Source organism: Bactrocera neohumeralis, unplaced genomic scaffold (genome assembly GCF_024586455.1).
Source record: "Bactrocera neohumeralis isolate Rockhampton unplaced genomic scaffold, APGP_CSIRO_Bneo_wtdbg2-racon-allhic-juicebox.fasta_v2 cluster11, whole genome shotgun sequence".
Taxonomy (NCBI): domain Eukaryota; kingdom Metazoa; phylum Arthropoda; class Insecta; order Diptera; family Tephritidae; genus Bactrocera; species Bactrocera neohumeralis.
In genome coordinates this window covers 10859120-10879661 of record NW_026089624.1, presented here as the reverse complement: position 1 = coordinate 10879661, position 20542 = coordinate 10859120, and the positions used below count along the sequence as shown (strand labels likewise).

General features: G+C 38.8%; 1 protein-coding gene across 1 annotated transcript; it reads left to right on the top strand.

Annotated features, from left to right (window-relative positions):
- Positions 1-9726: 9726 nt before the first annotated feature.
- Positions 9727-12250, top strand: LOC126765919 (uncharacterized). Its single transcript, XM_050483619.1, has 2 exons — positions 9727-11656; positions 11770-12250. The coding sequence occupies exons 1-2, from the start codon at positions 10262-10264 to the stop codon at positions 12235-12237; spliced, it is 1863 nt and encodes a 620-aa protein (XP_050339576.1). The 5' UTR covers positions 9727-10261; the 3' UTR covers positions 12238-12250.
- Positions 12251-20542: the final 8292 nt, after the last annotated feature.

Genomic DNA, 20542 nt, shown 5'->3' with positions numbered 1-20542 from the left:
CGCGATTCGGTAAGCAGCCTCTAGCCACTATTTGAGACATTTTTAGGTAAAGTCTCAATTTGTGAATAGTTACTATTCACTAAACAGTCTCTAGCTTCTCTTCTTTACTGGCGTAGACACCGCTTACGCGGTTATAGCCGAGTTAACAACAGTGCGCCAGTCGTTTCTTCTTTTCGCTACGTAGCGTCAATTGGATATTCCAAGCGAAGCCAGGTCCTTCTCCACTTGGTCCTTCCAACGGAGTGGAGATCTTCCTCTTCCTCTGCTTCCCTCGGCGAGAACTGCGTCGAATACTTTCAGAGCTGGAGTGCTCTCGTCCTTTCGGTCTGCTGTCTTTTAATTCGCTGAACTATGTCAATGTCGTCATATATGTATCTCTCATACAGCTCACCGTTCCATTGAATGCGATATTCGCCGTGGCTAACGCGCAAAGGACCATAAATCTTTCGCAGAACTTTTCTCTCGAAAACTCGCAACGTCGACTCATCAGTTGCCTCTGCACCATATTTGATTAGATTGATGATGAGTGACTTATACAGTTTGGTTTTTGTTCGTCGAAAGAGGACTTTACTTCTCATTTGCCTATTCAGTCCGAAGTAGCGCCTGTTGGCAAGAGTTATCCTGCGTTGGATTTTCAGGCTGACATTGCTGGTGGTGTTTACACTGGTTTCAATATAGACGAAATTATCTACGACTTCGAAGTTATGACTGTCAACAGTGACGTGAGAGCCAAGTCGTGAGTGCGACGACTGTTTGTTTGATGACAGGAGATATTTCGTCTTGTTCTCGCTCACTGCCAGACCCATTTGCTTTGCTTTTTTGTCTAGTCTGAAGAAAGCAGAACTAACGGCGCGGGTGTTGAGGCCGATGATATCAATATCATCTCTCTCATAAAAGATTGTACCTGCTCGATTAACTTCTGCAGCTCGAATTATTTTCTACAACAGCAGATTGAAGAAGTCGCTCGATAGGGAGTCGCTTGTCTGAGACCTCGTTTGGTATCGAACAGCTCGTAGAGGTCCTTCCCGATACTGACGGAACTTTTGGTGTTGCTCAACGTCAGTTTACACAGCCGTATTAGTTTTGCGGGGATACCAATTTCAGACATCGTGGCATAAAGGCAGCTCCTTTTCGTACTGTCGAAAGCAGCTGTGAAATCGACGAAGGGGTGGTGTGTGTCGATGCTCCTTTCACGGGTCTTTTCCAAAATTTGACGCATGGTGAACATCTGGTCGATTGTTGATTTGCCAGGTCTAAAACCACACTGATAAGGTCTAATCAGTTTGTTGACGGTGGGCTTTAATCTTTCACACAATACGCTCGATAGAACCTTATACGCGATATTGAGGAGGCTTATCCCACGGTAGTTGGCGCAAATTGGGGGGTCTCCCTTTTTGTGGATTGGGCATAGCACACTTAATTTCCAATCGTTGGGCATGCTTTCGTCCCACCATATTTTTCAAAGAAGCTGATGCATGCTCCTTGTCAGTTCTTCGCCGCTGTGTTTGAGTAGTTCGGTCGGCAATCCATCGGGCCCCCGTCGCTTTGTTGTTCTTCAGGCGGGTGATTGCTATTCGAACTTCTTCATGGTCAGGCAATGGAACGTCTGCTCCATCGTCATCGATTGGGGAATCGGATTCGCCTTCTCCTGGCGTTGTACTATCACTACCATTCATCAGGCTGGAGAAGTGTTCTCTCCATAATTTAAGTATGCTCTAGGCATCGGTGACTAGATCACCTTATCCTTTTTTCATAGAATTTTCGAGCATTACCCCTGTCGGCCAGCTTATCAAGCTCTTCATATTCACGCATTTCGGCCTCTTTCTTTTTCTGTCTGCAAATGCGTCTCGCTTCCCTCTTCAACTCTCGATATCTATCCCACCCCGCACGTTTTGTGGTCGATCGTAACGTTGCGAAGTAGGCAGTCTGTTTTCTCTCCGCTGCGACACGGCACTCCTCGTCGTTGCATTTTTCGAAAACCAATGTTTTCGGTTGCAGCTGTACGCAAGGAGTTTGAAATGCCGTCCCACAGTTCCCTCATCAGCCTCTAGCGTTAGTCCTAAGATATTGTATCAAATTTGAGACCTCATGGTTAGCAGGTCACAAAACTATAAAGATCTCTTGTTTGCCATTTTGAAAATACTGAATAGAGATCATCATTTACATCTCTTAATAATGAAATGTAATAGATTTTGTGACTGTGTGTACAGAAAGTCGCAAAAATTGTTTCTAACTTAAAATCCCAAATTTAGAGACTTGTGACTGTAGTACAGTACAGAATCGCACGGTTAATTTGAAAATATATGTCTTTAAACTTGTAAACAATGTTTTTTAAATGTAAACTGAAATACAAAAATTTTGATTACATATCATAAATAATTTTGTTTTATTATTTTTAATGAAGTATTCCATTCATTGGTTTCTTGATTTTTTTATTACTAAAAATTATAAAAAAATATATTAAATTTAAAGAAATCTACTCAAATTTTCGTAAACTTGTCTTTAACGATTGGCAGTTTTCATTGGAATGACATTTCGAACTAACGGATACGTTTATATACTCGTTCACATACAGTACCTATCCAATAAATTACGCACGAACAAAAAAATTATCCGGAGTTCTAACTTTAATAATTAATAAAAACATAAATATTTGGCGTATTTAAAAAAAAACAATCATTTATTATATGCTATATACATTAAACTTAAATTATCATATTTTTGTATTAAATCATATTCAATATTATTAAATTATATTAAAAATATTAAATTTTTGTTTTCGTTCGTAATTTATTGGACAAGTACTGTATGTCATCATGCCAGATTACGAGTGATACGTTTATGGATTACACTCATATTTCAATCATTGGGCATGTATTCATCATGTCTCAAAAACCGGACAAAATTATTTAAAGTGATTTTATGATTGAAAATTAATAAAAATACATGATTGAATATAATAATACAATATATTAAAATAAAACGAGTAAAGAAGGGCTAATTTCGGGTGCAACCGAACATTTTATATTGAATATATTTGAGTAGGGAGTAGTATCGACCAGATTTTATCTATTTTTGCTCATCGCACATATTACTAGTATGGCACATACTCAAAAAGTGTTCTCTGGGTTTTATTTAGGTACCTTATGTACAATCACCAATCATATGGAGCAAGATCAAGTGGATGTTCGAAAATCTTGGTAATAGTTATATGGGGGAAGGGTCGAGTTTTCGCCCGATTGTATTTATTTTAGGCGCAAAAATACACTGTTATGAATAAACATGTTCTGCAATTTTCATTGAGTTGTCACCTAAAAGTTCGCAAATCTTTATATTATGTGTATGGGGTCACAGGGAAATATTGGTACAAAAGGTACATACTTAATTTAGTCGAGATCGGTCTGTCGGGTACCGAGATAGGGGATTTCACCAAAAAGTGGGCGGTACCATGCCCATTGTCCAATTTTCACACCGGCTCCGATAGAGCCCCGTTATACCATCTATATACCATCCGTCTAAAATAATTTTGCAGGAGTTCAGTATTTAATTAAAAAAATAAATAAATAAAGCAGTACCCTAATTCAACGCGCATTTTTTAAGGGTGGGGGAAGATGGGGAAAATGTTTAAGCTCATACTTTAAGTAGAAACCTTGTAGTTTATAAAACAAATAATTAATAGTCATTGTTATTTGTAGTTTGTAATTCTCACTTTTGTCCGGTTTTTGAAGGAAAATGCTCCTATGTGCGACGGCTTTAAATAGTGGTAAGCCATTGGCCCAGGTTCGAGTAGTGTTACCTCCAAATTTCGAGGGCACTCTGTGTGTTTGTTATCAGGTTTCAAATCCTGTCTTCACAGAAGCTGGCCCTGGACTTGAAACTATTTGCTTGCCGCCTTTACTTCTGATAAAATTCGGGTCATCTCTCTCTTCTTTTTGTTGAAAATACGTCTCTTCCTTTTCTCGCGATACCGTTCTTTTGCAGCCCTCGTGTAGCATTTTTCCCTAAAGTGGCAGCGCAGCATTATCACCATACCAAGTATTTCTGCGTAGTAATCTTTGTCTGTATGTTGTGAATGCAGCTTTTCGACGTCCAGCTTTCGCTGTAACGTCCGAAATACGCCCTTCGCTGCAATGAGGCGGGTGCATACCTTGACTGCAACGAGATAGTGAACCGAGTCGTTGTGAGCACCTTGGAGAGAATGTACGTGTAGTATACTGGAATCGTGCTTTTGCTGTGGTCGTCAACGTGTGTGGAGGTCAATATCCGAGGCTTTCGTGTTCCTTTCATTGAAATTACATTTTTGAGTGGCACAACCCCAGCTGGGGAGAAAGTTTTGTTTATCATTTGGAACTTATCCTTGAACTAAAATGCGAAATATACATATATATATATACAGCCATGGACATAAAAAGCTGTGGTGAATTGTAAAATTTGAATTATAAGCTAAAGTATTAATCCACGAAAAAAATAAAAGTAAGAGTTTACTTGCATTATGAGCTTTTGTATGTTTTCAAAAGGCCAGAATCAAGTGCTTTCTGCTTCTTCGGTTAATTTGAGGCTACCTATTTCCACGCTCCTTGATGCTGAGAAAAAAGTCTACTACTACATAGAGGAACATTTTGTCTCTTTTGTAAATTGTCACGAAAAAACCGGCAATGCCCCTTTAATTGGAAAATTGCCTCATTCCTTTGCAAGAATGCCGTGGCTAGAACTACGGTAATGCTAGTAATATGAAAATCAATATGAAAGAGTGCAAAACGAAAGTATACAGTTCTTTCGCCCTGTGTTGCCCACACGCTGAATTTGGCTGGGTCGACTCGGCTAAATGTACTCGAATAATAACTGTCGTTCAAAACTGTTTCAATATTTTCTGTGACACCACACAACGTTGGGTAATTCTGAAATCTAAATACCCAATTCAGTTCACTATCTTCCAAATACAAGATGGTTTACCAGAATTGATGTCGTCAAGCTATTTGCGAAAAATCTAACCGGATTTAAAAACTTAATCTTACGGCAGAAACTCGTCGGCATGTTGATGCAGTTTTAAAATATTTAGGGATGACCTCCGTACGGGTTAGAATCCTTCAGTAAATCAAAGAAATAAACTAGGTTCTTTAAGAGATCAACGCCACCATCGACGCTGAAATTAGAAATATATAAAGCCTTCGTGTGGAATTGTCGCCTTACTTCATACACCTTATTGAATACCATCAATGTTTAAAAGACTTTTCCCAAATATTAGTATCGCTTTGAGATCGTTCAACCCGTTCGAAAAAGCAAACCGGGCGGGCATCAGTGCCGAAACTGAAAGTTCAGAAAAGCATCACCAGAGAAAAAGAGATGCCCAACTCTCCTGTCACAGGAAATGTGTGTACCGCTCACCTACCAAACTTTGACAGTTAACTGGATCTGGTAGGTTTTGACGTTTTGCAGTCTACATGGCTGGAACGGCCAGATTGAAATTATACCAAAAATATATGTGAACGGAGAGATTTGTTGCCGTCGCTAATAAAAAATATTAAACAATGAAAATCAAGAAAATGCGAAATTTAAATATATTTTACAATGTGATGCATAGTAGAATTCATTTTCAATTACCAATGATTAAAAACCTTTATTAAGGTGGTGGTCTGGTAACTTGGGTTAAAAAAATCGAAATTTTTTTTTGCTTAATTTGAAAGTGCAATGTCTTGAGAATATATTGTGAAAATTTCAGACAGAAATTCGAAATATTTCGGGAGTTATAACGAGTTTCCTAGAGCGCCTCGTAGTCCTCTCTCTCGGAGTTGTTGAACTTTGAACGCGTTTTTTCTTTAAACATTGTTTTTCTGGTCTGCCCGGGTCCTAACTTTTTTTCTACTGAACCGATTGCTTTTTTTAACAGGCTATTCTACACACTTATAGTTCTCGTCGGTACTAACGAGCATTTTTTTCACCCCTAACTTTTTATTTAACAACCCTTTCTTTGCTAAAATAAAAGTGCTTTTTTTAAACTCTGCCATTTTGTTATTTACCCTTGAAATTTAACTTCAGTAGTTCCGACCAGAATGACATGTCTATAGATTAAGAAAAATCAAGAATATTTGATTTCAGATAACATCAAGAGCCCAAATCACCTGGGCCACACGTGCATTTTTTTTTTGAGGTTCCTACTTCGAGTGACAATAGTAATAGTAATAAAGTATTAAATTTTTTCAAATAATGTTTTTTTTTATTTTCAATACGTAAAAAAACACTCTAAATATTCGAGATAATTCATTTTTATTAACAGGCTTAACTCATCTTATTAAGTATTGAAAGATCAACAGTCAGTTGTTTTAATTTACCATAAAATCATAAAAAAGGTTTTAAGTAGTTTCGCCATATATACATTAGGGCGGGTCGATTTAAAAATCGCCCATTGCTCTATGAAAATCGTATTCTAGGGATCAAAATAAGAAACTTTTCCGAAGGAACCATACCTCTAAAACAAATTTTGATGTCCCCCAATTTGGGTCGAACTTTTGGGTAGGGGCAAATTTTGAAAAATCCCACTTTGACCCATTTAGAGCGCTCCAATCGAGTCCAAATGTATGACCGACCCCCACTAACTTTGGACGGCCGATCCACCCGTGCCAGTGGCACCCCCCTGGAACTTCCCTGGGGGGTTCCCCATACAATCATTTCAAAAAATCACCATTTTTGGCCTTTACATGAAAAAATCAGCTAAATGGCTATTTTTTTTCTTTATTTTTATTTATTTATTTATAATAATATCTATCTTTTCTCTTAAGAAATTTATTTAGTCAGAACATATGTAAATGAAAAAATTAATTTAAGTGAGTTATAGAAAAGAAACTAAAAAAAATTATTGTTTGAAGTCTTTTTTACTTTCAAGTCTGGGCAATTTCACACGGCTCTCTAATGTCGTCGCCAAACAGTCTCTAAATTTTCCGGTATAACCCGTTTGGAAACGCTAGCTAGCAATTGAACATGTCGTTCCGTTCCTTGTATGTGTGATGGAGTTTTTGGATCATTAAACGGTGGATCATCTTGATTTAAATATTCTTTCAATGTATCGTATGGAATGCTTCGCGTGAATGGTGGTTCAAATACGATATTTATATCATTCAAATTGATCATTTCCGTATAACTTGTGCAATTAAAGTTTATATCTGGTTTTTTATAAACTCTAAGTTCCATTGGCTCGTCAACATCGGTTCGATAGCGTAGAATTTTCTTGATGGCACAGTCGCGCTTTTCTTTCCTATCATCAAACAACATTGATAACAAGATATTTTCCGAATGCGCATAATATGAATTATCTTTAATTACTTGATTGACAATTTTGCGTAAACGAGGTTCTAGAAATCGTGACCAACCAATGAACTTGAACAATAATGCACTGCCGTACACGACAGAGCTGTAATACTTGATATTGAAGTACATTGGCACATAACATTTAATTATAAATTCAACCAGAATTCTTAAATTTGCATCTGGATTTTCCGTTGTCACATATAATCGCAACAATCTAGCGGCCTTGGTGAGCCACCGAGAATGTACAATTTTCCCTGGTTTGATGTTCGCCAGATCCACCGGAACCACGCCGCTAGAAAATGCATGGGCCATGTCGTATAAATACTTCGAATCGGTGGAAAATTCTTTTTTTTTCTGGAGCAGGGGACATATTTTGCAACTCAATTTTCTGGAAGCCGTCCACCACCTAAAAATATATATTAATAAAATAATTAAAATTGGTTGACAATTATAATAAATGAGTGATAGCAATAATTTACCGGAAGAGTTTCACATGTTTCGATTTGACGGCTCAGTTTTCCGGTTGCCGATCTTGGTCCAGTGCTGGTTGATTTATCCAAAGCTTCAAACAAATGCCGAAACGGAAGTTCGTTGAAGTGTAGAAGGCCAATGCAATGATCTTTTTAACAGCAATTCGAATCGTCGTATAATTCCACCGTGTGGGCCAGTGTTTGTTGGCTCACCGTCAGTGCATATTCCAATTAATGTATCTAGTGATATATTTTTATCGTTGAAAAAACATTTAATTTGGTTGTTTTGTATTCAGCGATTTCATGTTCCAGTCTTACGTAACCAATCAATTCAGAATTGGGTTCTCTTAAAATAACAAGATGAGGTTCTTTTACCATCCTAGTATGATACTTCTCAACAATTTTATCTATCATTAAAGTATCATCTTTTCTGCCATCGAATGAAAACGCTAACAAATTGGTATCATCTAACCGTTTGCGAAGCACTTCTTGTCTGCATTTCTCTTTTTCTCTGCGAACTTTCGATTTATCCATGATGAGAGGTTTCCCATGCTTATCTTTAATTTTAAAATCTTGCAAAAGAGCGGTTCCCAATGCTGATGCTACTCTGTCAGGTACACCAAATCTGTCAGGCAAAGTTAAAACAATTGTATCTCTCTGTGTATTGTGAACTTGTGCTTCTATCCATATCTTCTTGAACCGGTGGCGGTGCGTATGTTGAATCATCGGGATCTTGGTATGTTGGCATTGATGACATAGACGTTGCTCCTTTCTCTTCAGTTTCCATCATAAATGCATTCATTGTTAGTCTTCTCTGATTATATTGATTGTGCATGAACTCTTTGAGGCGTTCGGGAACCCAGCCGCATGCACATGGAGCTACCTTCAAATCGCATTTACATGCTCCAATGTAAAAAATTGTTTCCAGAGATTTTACATACTCTGTAAATTGTTGGGTGTTGTTTCTTCTCTTGATTTGTTCTTGATACTTGTCAAGCTATTTATTCAATTTATTACATACACTTTTTTTCAGCATTATTTCCATACCAAGTTTTTCCCAAATTCCAATCAACTTATCTTGTACTTGAAGTGAATGATTTATGGGAAAACCTTTTTTTTCTGTTTTAGCACGTTCGCTTAAGTAAGGGGGCACATCTCAAGATATTCAGATAGGCCTAAAATATATTACATCTGGGCTGCTAAGTCGTTTCTACGTATTCTTGAGCTCCTGTTCATACGCAATAACGATCTTGCTAGTTGGTTTGGGTGAACCGATAGTTTCAATGCATATTTCGCGCTTCCGTGCTCTATTTCAGTTCGTACGTCTGGAATTCTTAAGTCGCGTTGGATGTTCTCATTTCGGATAAACCACAGTGCTCCGGTGATTGTACGAAGAATTTTTGATTGCGCACGATGAAGAATTTCGATGTTGCTGCTACTCGCGATGCCCCTCAGCTCACATCCATAGGTCCAGATTGGTTTTAAAACTGTGTTGTGTATTATGACTTTATACTCCAGACTCAGGGCTGAGCGAGAAATAATAAGCCAGTGCAAAGAACTTGCCTTTAACTTAAGGTAAGTCCTTTTAGCCTCTATGTGGTTTCGCCAAGTGAGTCGCCTATCCAGATGGACCCCTAGGTAAGTAACATGATTGCTTTGGGGTATTTGTACGTTGTTCAGTGTCAAAGGCGAACAGCTCCTCTTGTTGAGGGTAAATGTAACGTGCTTACATTTTTGCTCGTTAACCTTTATCCTCCAGTTTGCGAGCCAGTTGGCCACAGCTTCAATATGATTTCCTAGGAGCGCATTTGCGTGAATTGGGCACTTGGAGCGGCTGATTATTGAAGTGTCATCGGCAAAAGTAGACATTGTCGAGCGGTCGTTTACCGGGATATCCGAAGTATATAAAACATTTCACATTGGGCCAAAAACACCGCCTTGTGGTACACCAGATTCAATCGTTTGGGCTACAGATGTAGTGGTGTTACATCGAACCAGAGTTCGCAAATACTCATCACTGAGGAGTAAAATTTTTATCTTCCTCCTCACTACAACACAATTGAGGAGCAATAAATTTTGATTTCCTCAATTGTGAGTTCAAAGGAAAGAGTGCTCTTCTAGAATATTTCTCTTTAATACTTATCTTATCTTTTCGCTCTAATATTTTCCGCATACGTACGTGCTCCTCAAAATAATACTCCTCACAAGAGCGCTAAGTTTCTTTTTCTCATCTCAGGTTTTATCACTCAGTATTTTGTATCGCTGATAAAGTCAGTTATGCAGCAGAGAGTGCACTTGAGCAATTTCTTATTCTCTTAGAGAGTATGTATATTTATAAATTTATGTTAAAGTTTAATTGTTGTTGGTGGAAATATTAACAGTTTTGGGTACATGCATGATTAACCGTTAATTTAAGTTGTATTGTGAGTAGGTAATTAATCAGGAAGACGATGCAAAAATAGTGTTCTCTAAGAGAATTTCTCTATACAATGATTGTTTTTTTTTTGTCATCGGTTTTTCCATACTTGGCATTTTTTCAATTGTCATTTTGGATTAAGACGCATTGCAGTTTTGTTAGCTTAAAATTTTATAAGTTAAAAATGGGAAGGTTTTCAAAAATTGACAAAACAAAGTACGTATCATACGACAGTGAAACAAATCAATCGATGTGCCTTTTATGCAAAAAACAATTTAAAGGTCAAGTTTTGCACAACATAAAAAGACATTACACTTTAGTTCACAAATATAATTTTGTACAAATTGAGTCATCGGAAACATTAAGAAAAGTAAAAATAAAATTGAATCAAAGTAATTGTTTTAAGTGCTGTGTGGGGCTGATTACTGTTAAAGCAATACCATTTAGGCTTTTTGATGATGAACAGTATTTTAAAAAAATAATAGAGCCTTATGAACACGAATTTAATATAACAGTAAACTCAAGGAATATAATTGAAAGACTTGGCACGTGTGCTGAACAAATGAAAATCAAACTATCTGATTTACTACGAAACAAAATGATTTGCATAAAGTTGGACATTGCTTCACGAATGGAAAAAAGTATATTGGGAATAAACGTTCAAGTTATTGATAATTTTCAAATAAAAGTTTTTACTATTGGGATGGTGGAATTGAAAAAAAGACACACTGCACTGTTTCTAAAGGAAGAAATCTTAAAAAGTTTCCATAAATTTGGTATAAACGCGGCACAAATATATTCTTCTACTACCGATAATGGAGCGAACGTTGTGAAAACTTCAGAGTTACTTCAAGAAAGTGAAACCACGGATGATGATGAATATGAACAAATTCACACTAGATTGAATTCGGTATTGTCGGTGGTAAGATGTGCTGTACATACGCTCCAACTAGCTGCACATGATGTATATAAAACTGTTTCAACAGAATTAACAAAGTGTAGAGAGGCGGCACGTTTTCTTCGAAAAAAGATTCGTAATGAAAATTTTGGTGAAGGTATCCGAATGCCTACATTAGACAATTTAACTAGATGGAATTCTACGTTCGATATGTTAAATTCTCTGTTGAACTTGGAAGAATTTGTAAATATTCACGAAGTTAACTGTCAAATAAATTGGGATTTCGTACAAAATTTTGTTGCTGCGTTTAAGCCCATTGCTGAATGTACAAGAAGTTTGCAAACTGAAGATTATATAATGGGTGATTTCTACAGGGATTGGCTGCTTTGCGAAACGAAATTGGAAACTATGCCGAACAATATCTTCGCTAGTATTTTATTAGGATCAATGCAGTTGCGGAAGGAAAAGCTTCTTGAAAACAATGCATTCGTTTCCGCTTTATATATGGATCGAAGATTTAATTATATGGATTCACTGTTCTTTAATGAAATGCAAAGAAAACAGGCGGTAGTAAGTACATTTCAATCTATAATATCCTTACTTTATTATTTACTAACAATTATGCATGACATTACTGATCGATAAAATATGATTATCATTTTTTGTTGGTTTATATTCTCTAGTCACATATTATTTCTACAAGCACAATGTTAAGTTCTTTGGAGGGAAATCCAATATGCAATGATGCAGTGGACAGCCAAGTTGAATTCGAACCTTCTCTGTCTTCAAATGATACTTTTCAATTACTTGAACAAAAAGTTACTTCTTGGACGCAGCAATCTCCTCAGTCAACAAGCAATGTTCAAACAATTCGTCAAAAACTTGAAGGACTAGCACACGAAACTCGGATGCCTTTCCAAACAAACATACTGGATTACTGGAAAGGTTTGCGAAGCCATGAGCCAGCTTTAGCCAAATTAGCCGAAGTAGTTCTATCTGTTCCATGTAGTCAGACTTCAGTGGAACGTGCCTTTAGTGCTCTTTCGTTAATTTTAACTAAGCATCGTTCCAGGCTCAACGCACAAAATATCAATAATTTGCTTTTGATAAGGTTAAATGAAGAACTTTTTAATAATATGAATTTTTCTTAAGGTATTTTGTCATCAAAAAATTATCAACTTTATTTATTGAATTATTTATTTATTTATTGAATATTTTCTATTGAAATATATACATGTTTTGTTTGTTTTAATAAATAAGTACTTACTTATGCACGTACATATGTACATATGTACAAATACGGAAAATAACTAAATAATAATTTGAGTGTCTATTCTTTATTTGTAAATACATATGTATATGCTGTTGCTTTTTTTCTTTAAATAAGAGACAATACTAATGACAAGTAAAAACAAGAAAGGAAGGGCTAAGTTCGGGTGTCACCGAACATTTTATACTCTCGCACGATAAAGTGATAATCGAGATTTCATTATCAGTCATTTACATATTTTTCTAATACCGTATTTGTCTAAAGCTTTATTCCGCTATCATCATTGGTTCCTAATGTACTATATATTATACAGAAAAGGCATCAGATGGAATTCAAAATAGCGTTATATTGGAAGAAGGCGTGGTTATGAACCGATTTCACCCATATTTCGTACATGTCATCAGGGTGTTAAGAAAATATTATATACCGAATTTCATTAAAATCGGTCAAGTAGTTCCTGAGATATGGTTTTTGGCCCATAAGTGGGCGCCGCCACGCCCATTTTCAATTTAAAAAAAAGTCCTGGGTGCAGCTTCCTTCTGCCATTTCTTTCGTAAAATTTAGTGTTTCTGACGTTTTTTATTAGTGGGTTAACGCACTTTTAGTGATTTTCAACATAACCTTTGTATGGGAGGTGGGCGTGGGTATTATCCGATTTCTTCCATTTTTGAACTGTATATGGGAATGCCTGAAGAAAACGACTCTATAGAGTTTGGTTGACATAGCTATCGTAGTTTCCGAGATATGTTCAACAAACTTAGTAGGGGTTATGTAAACAAAACTATAATACTCTCCTTAGCAACTTTGTTGCGAGAGTATAAAGATGAGTTTTATTTTTCGCATCACTTGAACACTCAGAGCGATAAAAATAAAGATGATGCGTTAGGCAAATAGTTATCTTTTAAAAATGCTCGCTCATGCTAATATATGAGTGAGCCAAATACGTGAGGAGTTTTTTGTGATGAGAATGTTAGTTAAGCTTGCGCTCCTGAGTATTTGAAATGATGTTCTCTTGCAGAAATATTACTCATCAGAGCAAGAGCGTATTTTGATGGTTTTACGAACTCTGCATCGAACTACAAAATTTCGATCATAAAGATAGGACTTAAACAGTTCGTGGGTGTTTTGCGGGAGTAGCGTTTTTATTTTGTACATCAGACCATCTAACCATACTCGATCAAAAGCCTGCGCGACATCAAGAAATATTGTAGAGTGGAATATTGTTTTTCAAAAGCTGTTAGAATTTCAGATGGGATCCTATGTACTTGCTCGATCGTTCCATGCTTTTCCCTGAAGCCAAATTGGTGAGATGGTATTATGTTGTGGGTTTGAAGATGTGGCTTAATGCGGAGCATAAGAAGTCTTTCAAATAATTTCGACATGCAGGATAACAAGCTGATGGGCCTATGGGAGGACGGCTGCGTTTTGTCCTTTCCAGGCTTAGGTATCATCACTATAGTTGACTTTTTCCATTGTTGAGGAAAGTGAGCTTGTTTTGTGATTGCATTGAAAAACATACAGATACAGATTATAGCACAATTTGGTAGCTCAATAATCATTTTTGGAGTAATTAAGTCGTGCCCAGGAGCTTTTCTTGGTTTCAATTTTTCCATAATTATTTTTGATATCTCTTCAGGTACGAATTTCACTGGCTCATATTCCATCAAATAGGGTACGGTTGGAAGTGTAAAGTCATTAGTTTCTGGGTTTGGCTGGAAGACATATTTTAGATGAGCAGCGAAGGTTGCTGACTTTTCTGCATCTCTCCGAATCCATTTGCCATTATTGTTATGTATTGGCATTTCACACTCTATTGGCGCACTTAGAGTTTGATGTGCTTTCCACAACGGGTACTTTGTACTAGTCGGTGTCAGCTTTTGAATATACTGGTATTGCGCACGCTGTTCCTCGCTTCTGAGGGCTCTCGTCAGTGCTTTCAAAAGTTTTTGTGAGGCTGGTGATCTATGAACCTGCCACTCTCTTCGCAGGCGTCGTATTTGTAATACTAGTATTTCAATTTCCCTATTAGTTAAGCTATGCTTTTTGTTTTCCATATAACCTTTTTGAGGAGTTGAAATTTTGGCGGCTGTTATAATGGTTGATTCGAATGTTGCGACGGTGTTTTCAATATCTACCGGTGTATCTAAATTTGGTTCAAGTTCTATGTGTGTGCTGATGTATTTTTTATACTTTAACCAGTTTGTAGCTTTTGACGTGAGCATATAGGGTAACTCTTTATAATGTGACTGATGCCGCAAAGTGAATAGAACTGGTGAGTGGTCTGATGAGAGATCTGCTCTTGTTTCTGCAGTAATAAGGCTGTGAGGAATTTTCCTAGTTACTGCGAAGTCTATTAAATCTTGCAGCTTTTCGGGTCTGCCGGCCAATATGTAGGCTTTCCAGGAGACACGTAGTCCAGTTTGTTTCTTTTACATATAAGCGCGTTATATAATTGCTTGCCTTTAGGATTACATAACCGGGAAAACCAGTGAGGGTGTTTCGCAGAAATTACTCTCCCAGCGAGCTGAAGAAATCTATAAATTGCGTTTCTATAATCGTGAAACGTGGAGGACAATAAACGGCGGACAATGTAATGTCACCTTGCTTTGTCTGCACGCATATTGATGTTGCTTGCAGATAATCCTCAGCAGTTCCAGTTAAACAATGGTGTCCAATGCGACTCCTGATTAAGATACCAGTTCCACCATGCGCCTTTCCATCTGGATGATTTGTACAATAGAAGATATTTCCCGGTACATTAAAGCAGTATTTATTAGTTAGGTGAGTTTCTGCAAGGAGCATTATATTAATTTCCTTGTCGTTGAGAAATTTTGCCAGCTCTAGCTTATGGCGAGGTATACCATTTGCATTCCATAAAACTATTTTAAGCGAGCTCATTATTTTGAACTTTGGTTAGCAAGCAGATGCAGCAGTGTGTTTTGATTTCGCATAAGTTCTTGCATTGTGTTCTGCATGAATGTTATGAAGTTCATCATGCTATGTTGCATTGACGCTATCATTGCTTCGATATTCCATTGACTACCGGATTGAACGTGGGGCTGCTGTCCTTGCGGCTCAATAAGACTCGCTGTTATTGTGGTTGTGGGTTTTCCTAGGCCTGATTTTAGGACGTTTGCAAACGATACGCCCTTGACGGTTTTTGATGGAGCTATCAGCGGATTCATATTGGAGGATACAACGTTTGGTACGTTATTATTGCGTTCGGAGACTGCACATTGGTTGATCCGATTTTTTAGCTCCTTGTAGACTGGACATCCTCTGTAGTTTGCTGTGTGGTTTCCACCGCAGTTTCCACACTTTTTGGCGTTTGGGTCTTTTTTTGTTTGACATGCAAATGGCAGAATCATGCAACTCTCCACAAGCTACACACACTGCGCGAAGTGTGCCGTAAGACCTGGGGGCCTATTCTGTAACTCGATTCGAAAATGTATTCTATTCGAAATTCGGATCTACTTTATCATTATGCGAAAGTTGTACCACCCTGTGCCAGAAAAAATACGTACAATATTCGTTTTTGCATTCTACAACTCAAAAGCTAACGAATATTCTATTCGAAAATTGGCTTGAAAATCCGAAAATCGAGTTACAGAATAAAAAAAATCCGAATTCGAGTAAATTGATTTTCGAATCGAGTTACAGAATAGGCCCCCTGGTGTGACCATACTCTTGACAATTGGTGCATTGTACAGGGCCGTTTCTTTTATGCGGTTCCTCCACAGTGATCCTACGATGTAGCAAATATTGAAGTTTGTAAATGGGGTGAACACAATTTTTTCCAAGTTGTTTGTTTTCTGGTTCTAGCTCAACTTTGAATATAGGCTGTGGAGTTTTGTTTTTATTAAAAATATTTGCAACATTTTTGGGGTTAAAGCCGTGATCTTTAAGTGCTTCGTGGATTTCCATGGGTTCAACACTTGGCTCAATACCTTTAATAACAACTTGCAGGCCTCTCGCACTTTTAAGTTGATAAGTGTAAAATTTAATCTTTTTCTCATTCAGGTATTTGGACAATGTACGAAAGTTCTGTTCGGAGTATATGTATTTGCACTTTGGTTTCTCGAATGTTTCCCTTCGACAGCGGAACTATATGAAAGTTGTTGATTTTTTGCTTAGCGTTTTCTGGGTTTTGCGGACTAAGTTTACGGTTGATGGTAATGTACCGATCCATTCCGGTCGGTATAGCCACTTTTTGAGGTGTTTGGGTTATCTTATCTTGCGCTTTGCTTTTGTTGCCGGAGTCAGAGCACGCACCGACCTCAACTTGTACAACATCAGCCATAACGAGCTCTGCCGTTAGAATCGTTGACATTGAACAAGATCGGACTTTTAAATTTGGAGGGGGTCGCCATATATTAAAAGTTCAATATATAAGGGGGATTCTCTTGCTCTTGCAAAACCCTTGCGCGGTGCACGAATTTCATAATTTTCCACCTAATGCAACGGCACAACAACAAACACACGCAGAAAATTATTTGCAATGGCTGTAAAATATGTCAGACCAAAACTCAGGTTTATTGTCGTGCAATGACACGTTAAAAAATAATTGCAACCCTGTGGTAGCTGTCATTTTACTTAAATATATATAAATTAAATAGGTTTTATAATTTCTACTTAAATTATAAGGATTTGTTACAGTTTATTTTGTTAAGAATGAATGCAGAAGGTGCGCCAATTCACAATACCCATGCACAAAAGTCATTTACAATAAATTGACCGAATCAGACCTTCATATGCTCTCGTGCCCTTGTATATTTCGGTATAGGATTTTTGCAATCTGCAATCTTGCAAGAGCAAGAGAATCCCCCTCATATGTTATTAGTGCAAACTTTTGAATTTTTAATCAGGAATATTTTAAAAAACATAAATGCTAGCAACATTATTTCCGCATATTCCTCCTCTGGAGTAGCTCCCCTATCCGCACATACCCCATTTATACGGAAATTCGTTTTTTATCTCTCCGCCAAAGTAATCGGAATCGTGCCTAGGCAGAATTTCAGGACTACTTCACTATTCCTGGAGGCAGAATTAAGCAAGAAGTTTGATTTCCCCATTATTATGGACGCATTCGCTGTCATTCGAAAAGCTCACTTCTAAGTTCCAAACAATTGAAGGGTAAATGTTCAGCAGAGCGGCTTTTCTGAAAACATAGACCGATTTTGACGGGAAATATCTTAATATTCTTGTTTTTAATTCTAATTTAAGAATATACAGAGCACGCGTTTTTGAAAACAATTTTTGTTTTGTTTTTAATAAAAAAAAATCCCATCTTTCGCGGTTGTTAGCGCGCAACAACCATAATTTTATAAAATGTTTAAACTTAAAGAATGTACATTAAAATACAACTCTAAGGATTTATTTATTATTTTTATGGCTGAAGCAGCTCACTACTTCCGGTCTTTGACCAAGTATCCTCTGGGTAGCCTAAGAACATCCGTTCGAAGGCGAGCTAATGTGAGAAGGCGAAACATTCCCTACATAGGGTTGTGCGCTGGGCTTGGGACCCGCCACGTAAAAAACAATACCAATGAAAAAGTTTAAACAGCCTCGGATGAGAGACCCCCCTTTTGGTGACAACCATGGCAAACGGAATAAGGACTACGATTTGAGGGCATGCACCTGGAATGTCCGGACCCTTAATTGGGAAGGTGCCGCTGCCCAGCTGGTAGATGTCCTCGCAAAAATAAAGGCTGACATCACCGCCGTCCAAGAAATGCGATGGACGGGACAAGGACAGAGACGAGTAGGTCCTTGTGACATTTACTACAGTGGCCATATAAAGGAGCGCAAGTTTGGTGTTGGATTCGTGGTGGGAGAGAGACTCCGTCGCCGAGAACTATCATTCACTCCGGTGAATGAACGTCTAGCCACAATCCGCATCAAAGCGAGGTTCTTCAACATATCGCTGATTTGCGCCCACGCCTCGACGGAAGAGAAGGACGATGTGACCAAAGATGCCTTCTATGAGCGCTTGGAGCGCGCTTATGAGAGATGCCCCCGCCACGATGTCAAAATCGTGCTTGGCGACTTTAACGCCAGGGTGGGCAAAGAAGGTATATTTGGCACTACGGTCGGTAAATTCAGCCTCCACGACGAAACTTCCCCAAATGGGTTGAGGCTGATTGAGTTCGCCGGGGCCCGAAATATGGTTATCTGTAGTACTAGATTCCAGAATAAGAAGATTCATCAAGCTATCTGGCTGTCTCCGGATCGAAAAACTACCAACCAGATCGATCATGTTGTGATAGATGGAAGACACGTCTCCAGTGTTTTAGATGTGCGTGCGCTCCGAGGTCCCAACATCGACGCGGACCACTATCTTGTTGCAGCTAAGATTCGCACTCGCCTCTGTGCAGCAAAAAACGCACGCCAACAAACACAAGGAAGGTTCGACGTCGAGAAGCTGCAATCACAACAGACTGCCGAACGCTTTTCTACTCGGCTTGCACTCCTGCTCTCTGAGAGCACTCGTCAACAATTCGGTATAGAGGAACTGTGGGACGGCATTTCAAACTCCTTACGTACAGCTGCAACCGAAACCATTGGTTTTCGGAAAGTGCAAAAGAACAGCTGGTCCGACGAGGAGTGCCGTGTCGCAGCGGAGAGAAAACAGGCTGCCTACCTCGCAACGTTACGATCGACCACTACACGTGCGGGATGGGATAGATACCGAGAGTTGAAGAGGGAAGCGAGACGCATTTGTAGACAGAAGAAGAAAGAGGCCGAAATGCGTGAGTACGAAGAGCTTGATAAGCTGGCCGACAGGGGTAATGCTCGAAAATTCTACGAAAAAATGCGGCGGCTTACAGAAGGTTTCAAGACCGGAGCATACTCTTGTAGAACCCCCAGAGGTGATCTAGTAACCGATGCCCAGAGCATACTTAAATTATGGAGGGAACACTTCTCCAGCCTGCTGAATGGCAGTGAATGCACAACGCCAGGAGAAGGCGAACCCGATTCCCCAATCGATGACGATGGAGCAGACGTTCCATTGCCCGACCATGAAGAAGTTCGAATAGCAATTGCCCGCCTGAAGAACAACAAACCGGCAGGGGCCGACGGATTGCCGGCCAAGCTATTCAAACACGGAGGCGAAGAACTGATAAGGAGCATGCATCAGCTTCTTTGTAAAATATGGCCGGACGAAAGCATGCCCAACGATTGGAATTTAAGTGTGCTATGCCCAATCCATAAAAAAGGAGACCCCACAATCTGCGCCAACTACCGTGGGATTAGCCTCCTCAACATCGCATATAAGGTTCTATCGAGCGTATTGTGTGAACGACTAAAGCCCGCCGTCAACTAACTGATTGGACCTTATCAGTGTGGCTTCAGACCTGGAAAGTCAACAACCGACCAGATATTCACCATGCGCTAAATCTTGGAAAAGACCCGTGAAAGGAGAATCGACACACACCACCTTCTCGTCGATTTCAAAGCTGCTGTCGACAGCACAAAAAGGAGCTGCATTTATGCCGTGATGTTTGAATTTGGTATTCCCGCAAAACTAATACGGGTGTGTAAACTGACGTTGAGTAATACCAACAGCTCGTCCGGATCGGGAAGGACCTCTCCGAGCCGTTCAATACCAAACGAGGTTTCAGACAAGGCGACTCCCTATCGTGCGACTTCTTCAACCTGCTTCTGGAGAAAATAGTTCGAGCTGCAGAACTAAACAGAGAGGGTACCATCTTCTATAAGAGTGTACAGCTGCTGGCGTATGTCGACGATATTAATATCATCGGCCTCAACACCCGCGCCGTTAGTTCTGCTTTCTCCAGGCTGGACAAAGAAGCAAAAGAAATGGGTCTGGCAGTGAACGAGGGCAAGACAAAATATCTCCTGTCATCAAACAAACAGTCGTCGCACTCGCGACTTAGCACTCACGTCACTGTTGACAGTCATAACTTTAAAGTTGTAGATAATTTCGTCTATTTAGGAACCAGCATTAACACCACTAATAATGTTAGCCTGGAAATCCAACGCAGGATTGCTCTTGCCAACAGGTGCTACTTCGGACTGAGTAGGCAATTGAAAAGTAAAGTCCTCTCTCGACGAACAAAAGCTAAACTCTATAAGTCGCTCATAATTCCCGTCCTGCTATATGGTGCAGAGGCTTGGGCGATGACAGCAACCGATGAGTCGACGTTACGAGTTTTCGAGAGAAA

What these genes read in the sequence shown, in the direction of transcription:
- LOC126765919 (XM_050483619.1), top strand. Translation starts at nt 10,262, where the DNA reads ATGATTGTTTTTTTTTTGTCATCGGTTTTTCCATACTTGGCATTTTTT. An exon ending in TGCAAAGAAAACAGGCGGTA is followed by an intron (nt 11,657 to 11,769) that starts GTAAGTACATTT and finishes TATATTCTCTAG; the next exon opens with TCACATATTATTTCTACAAG.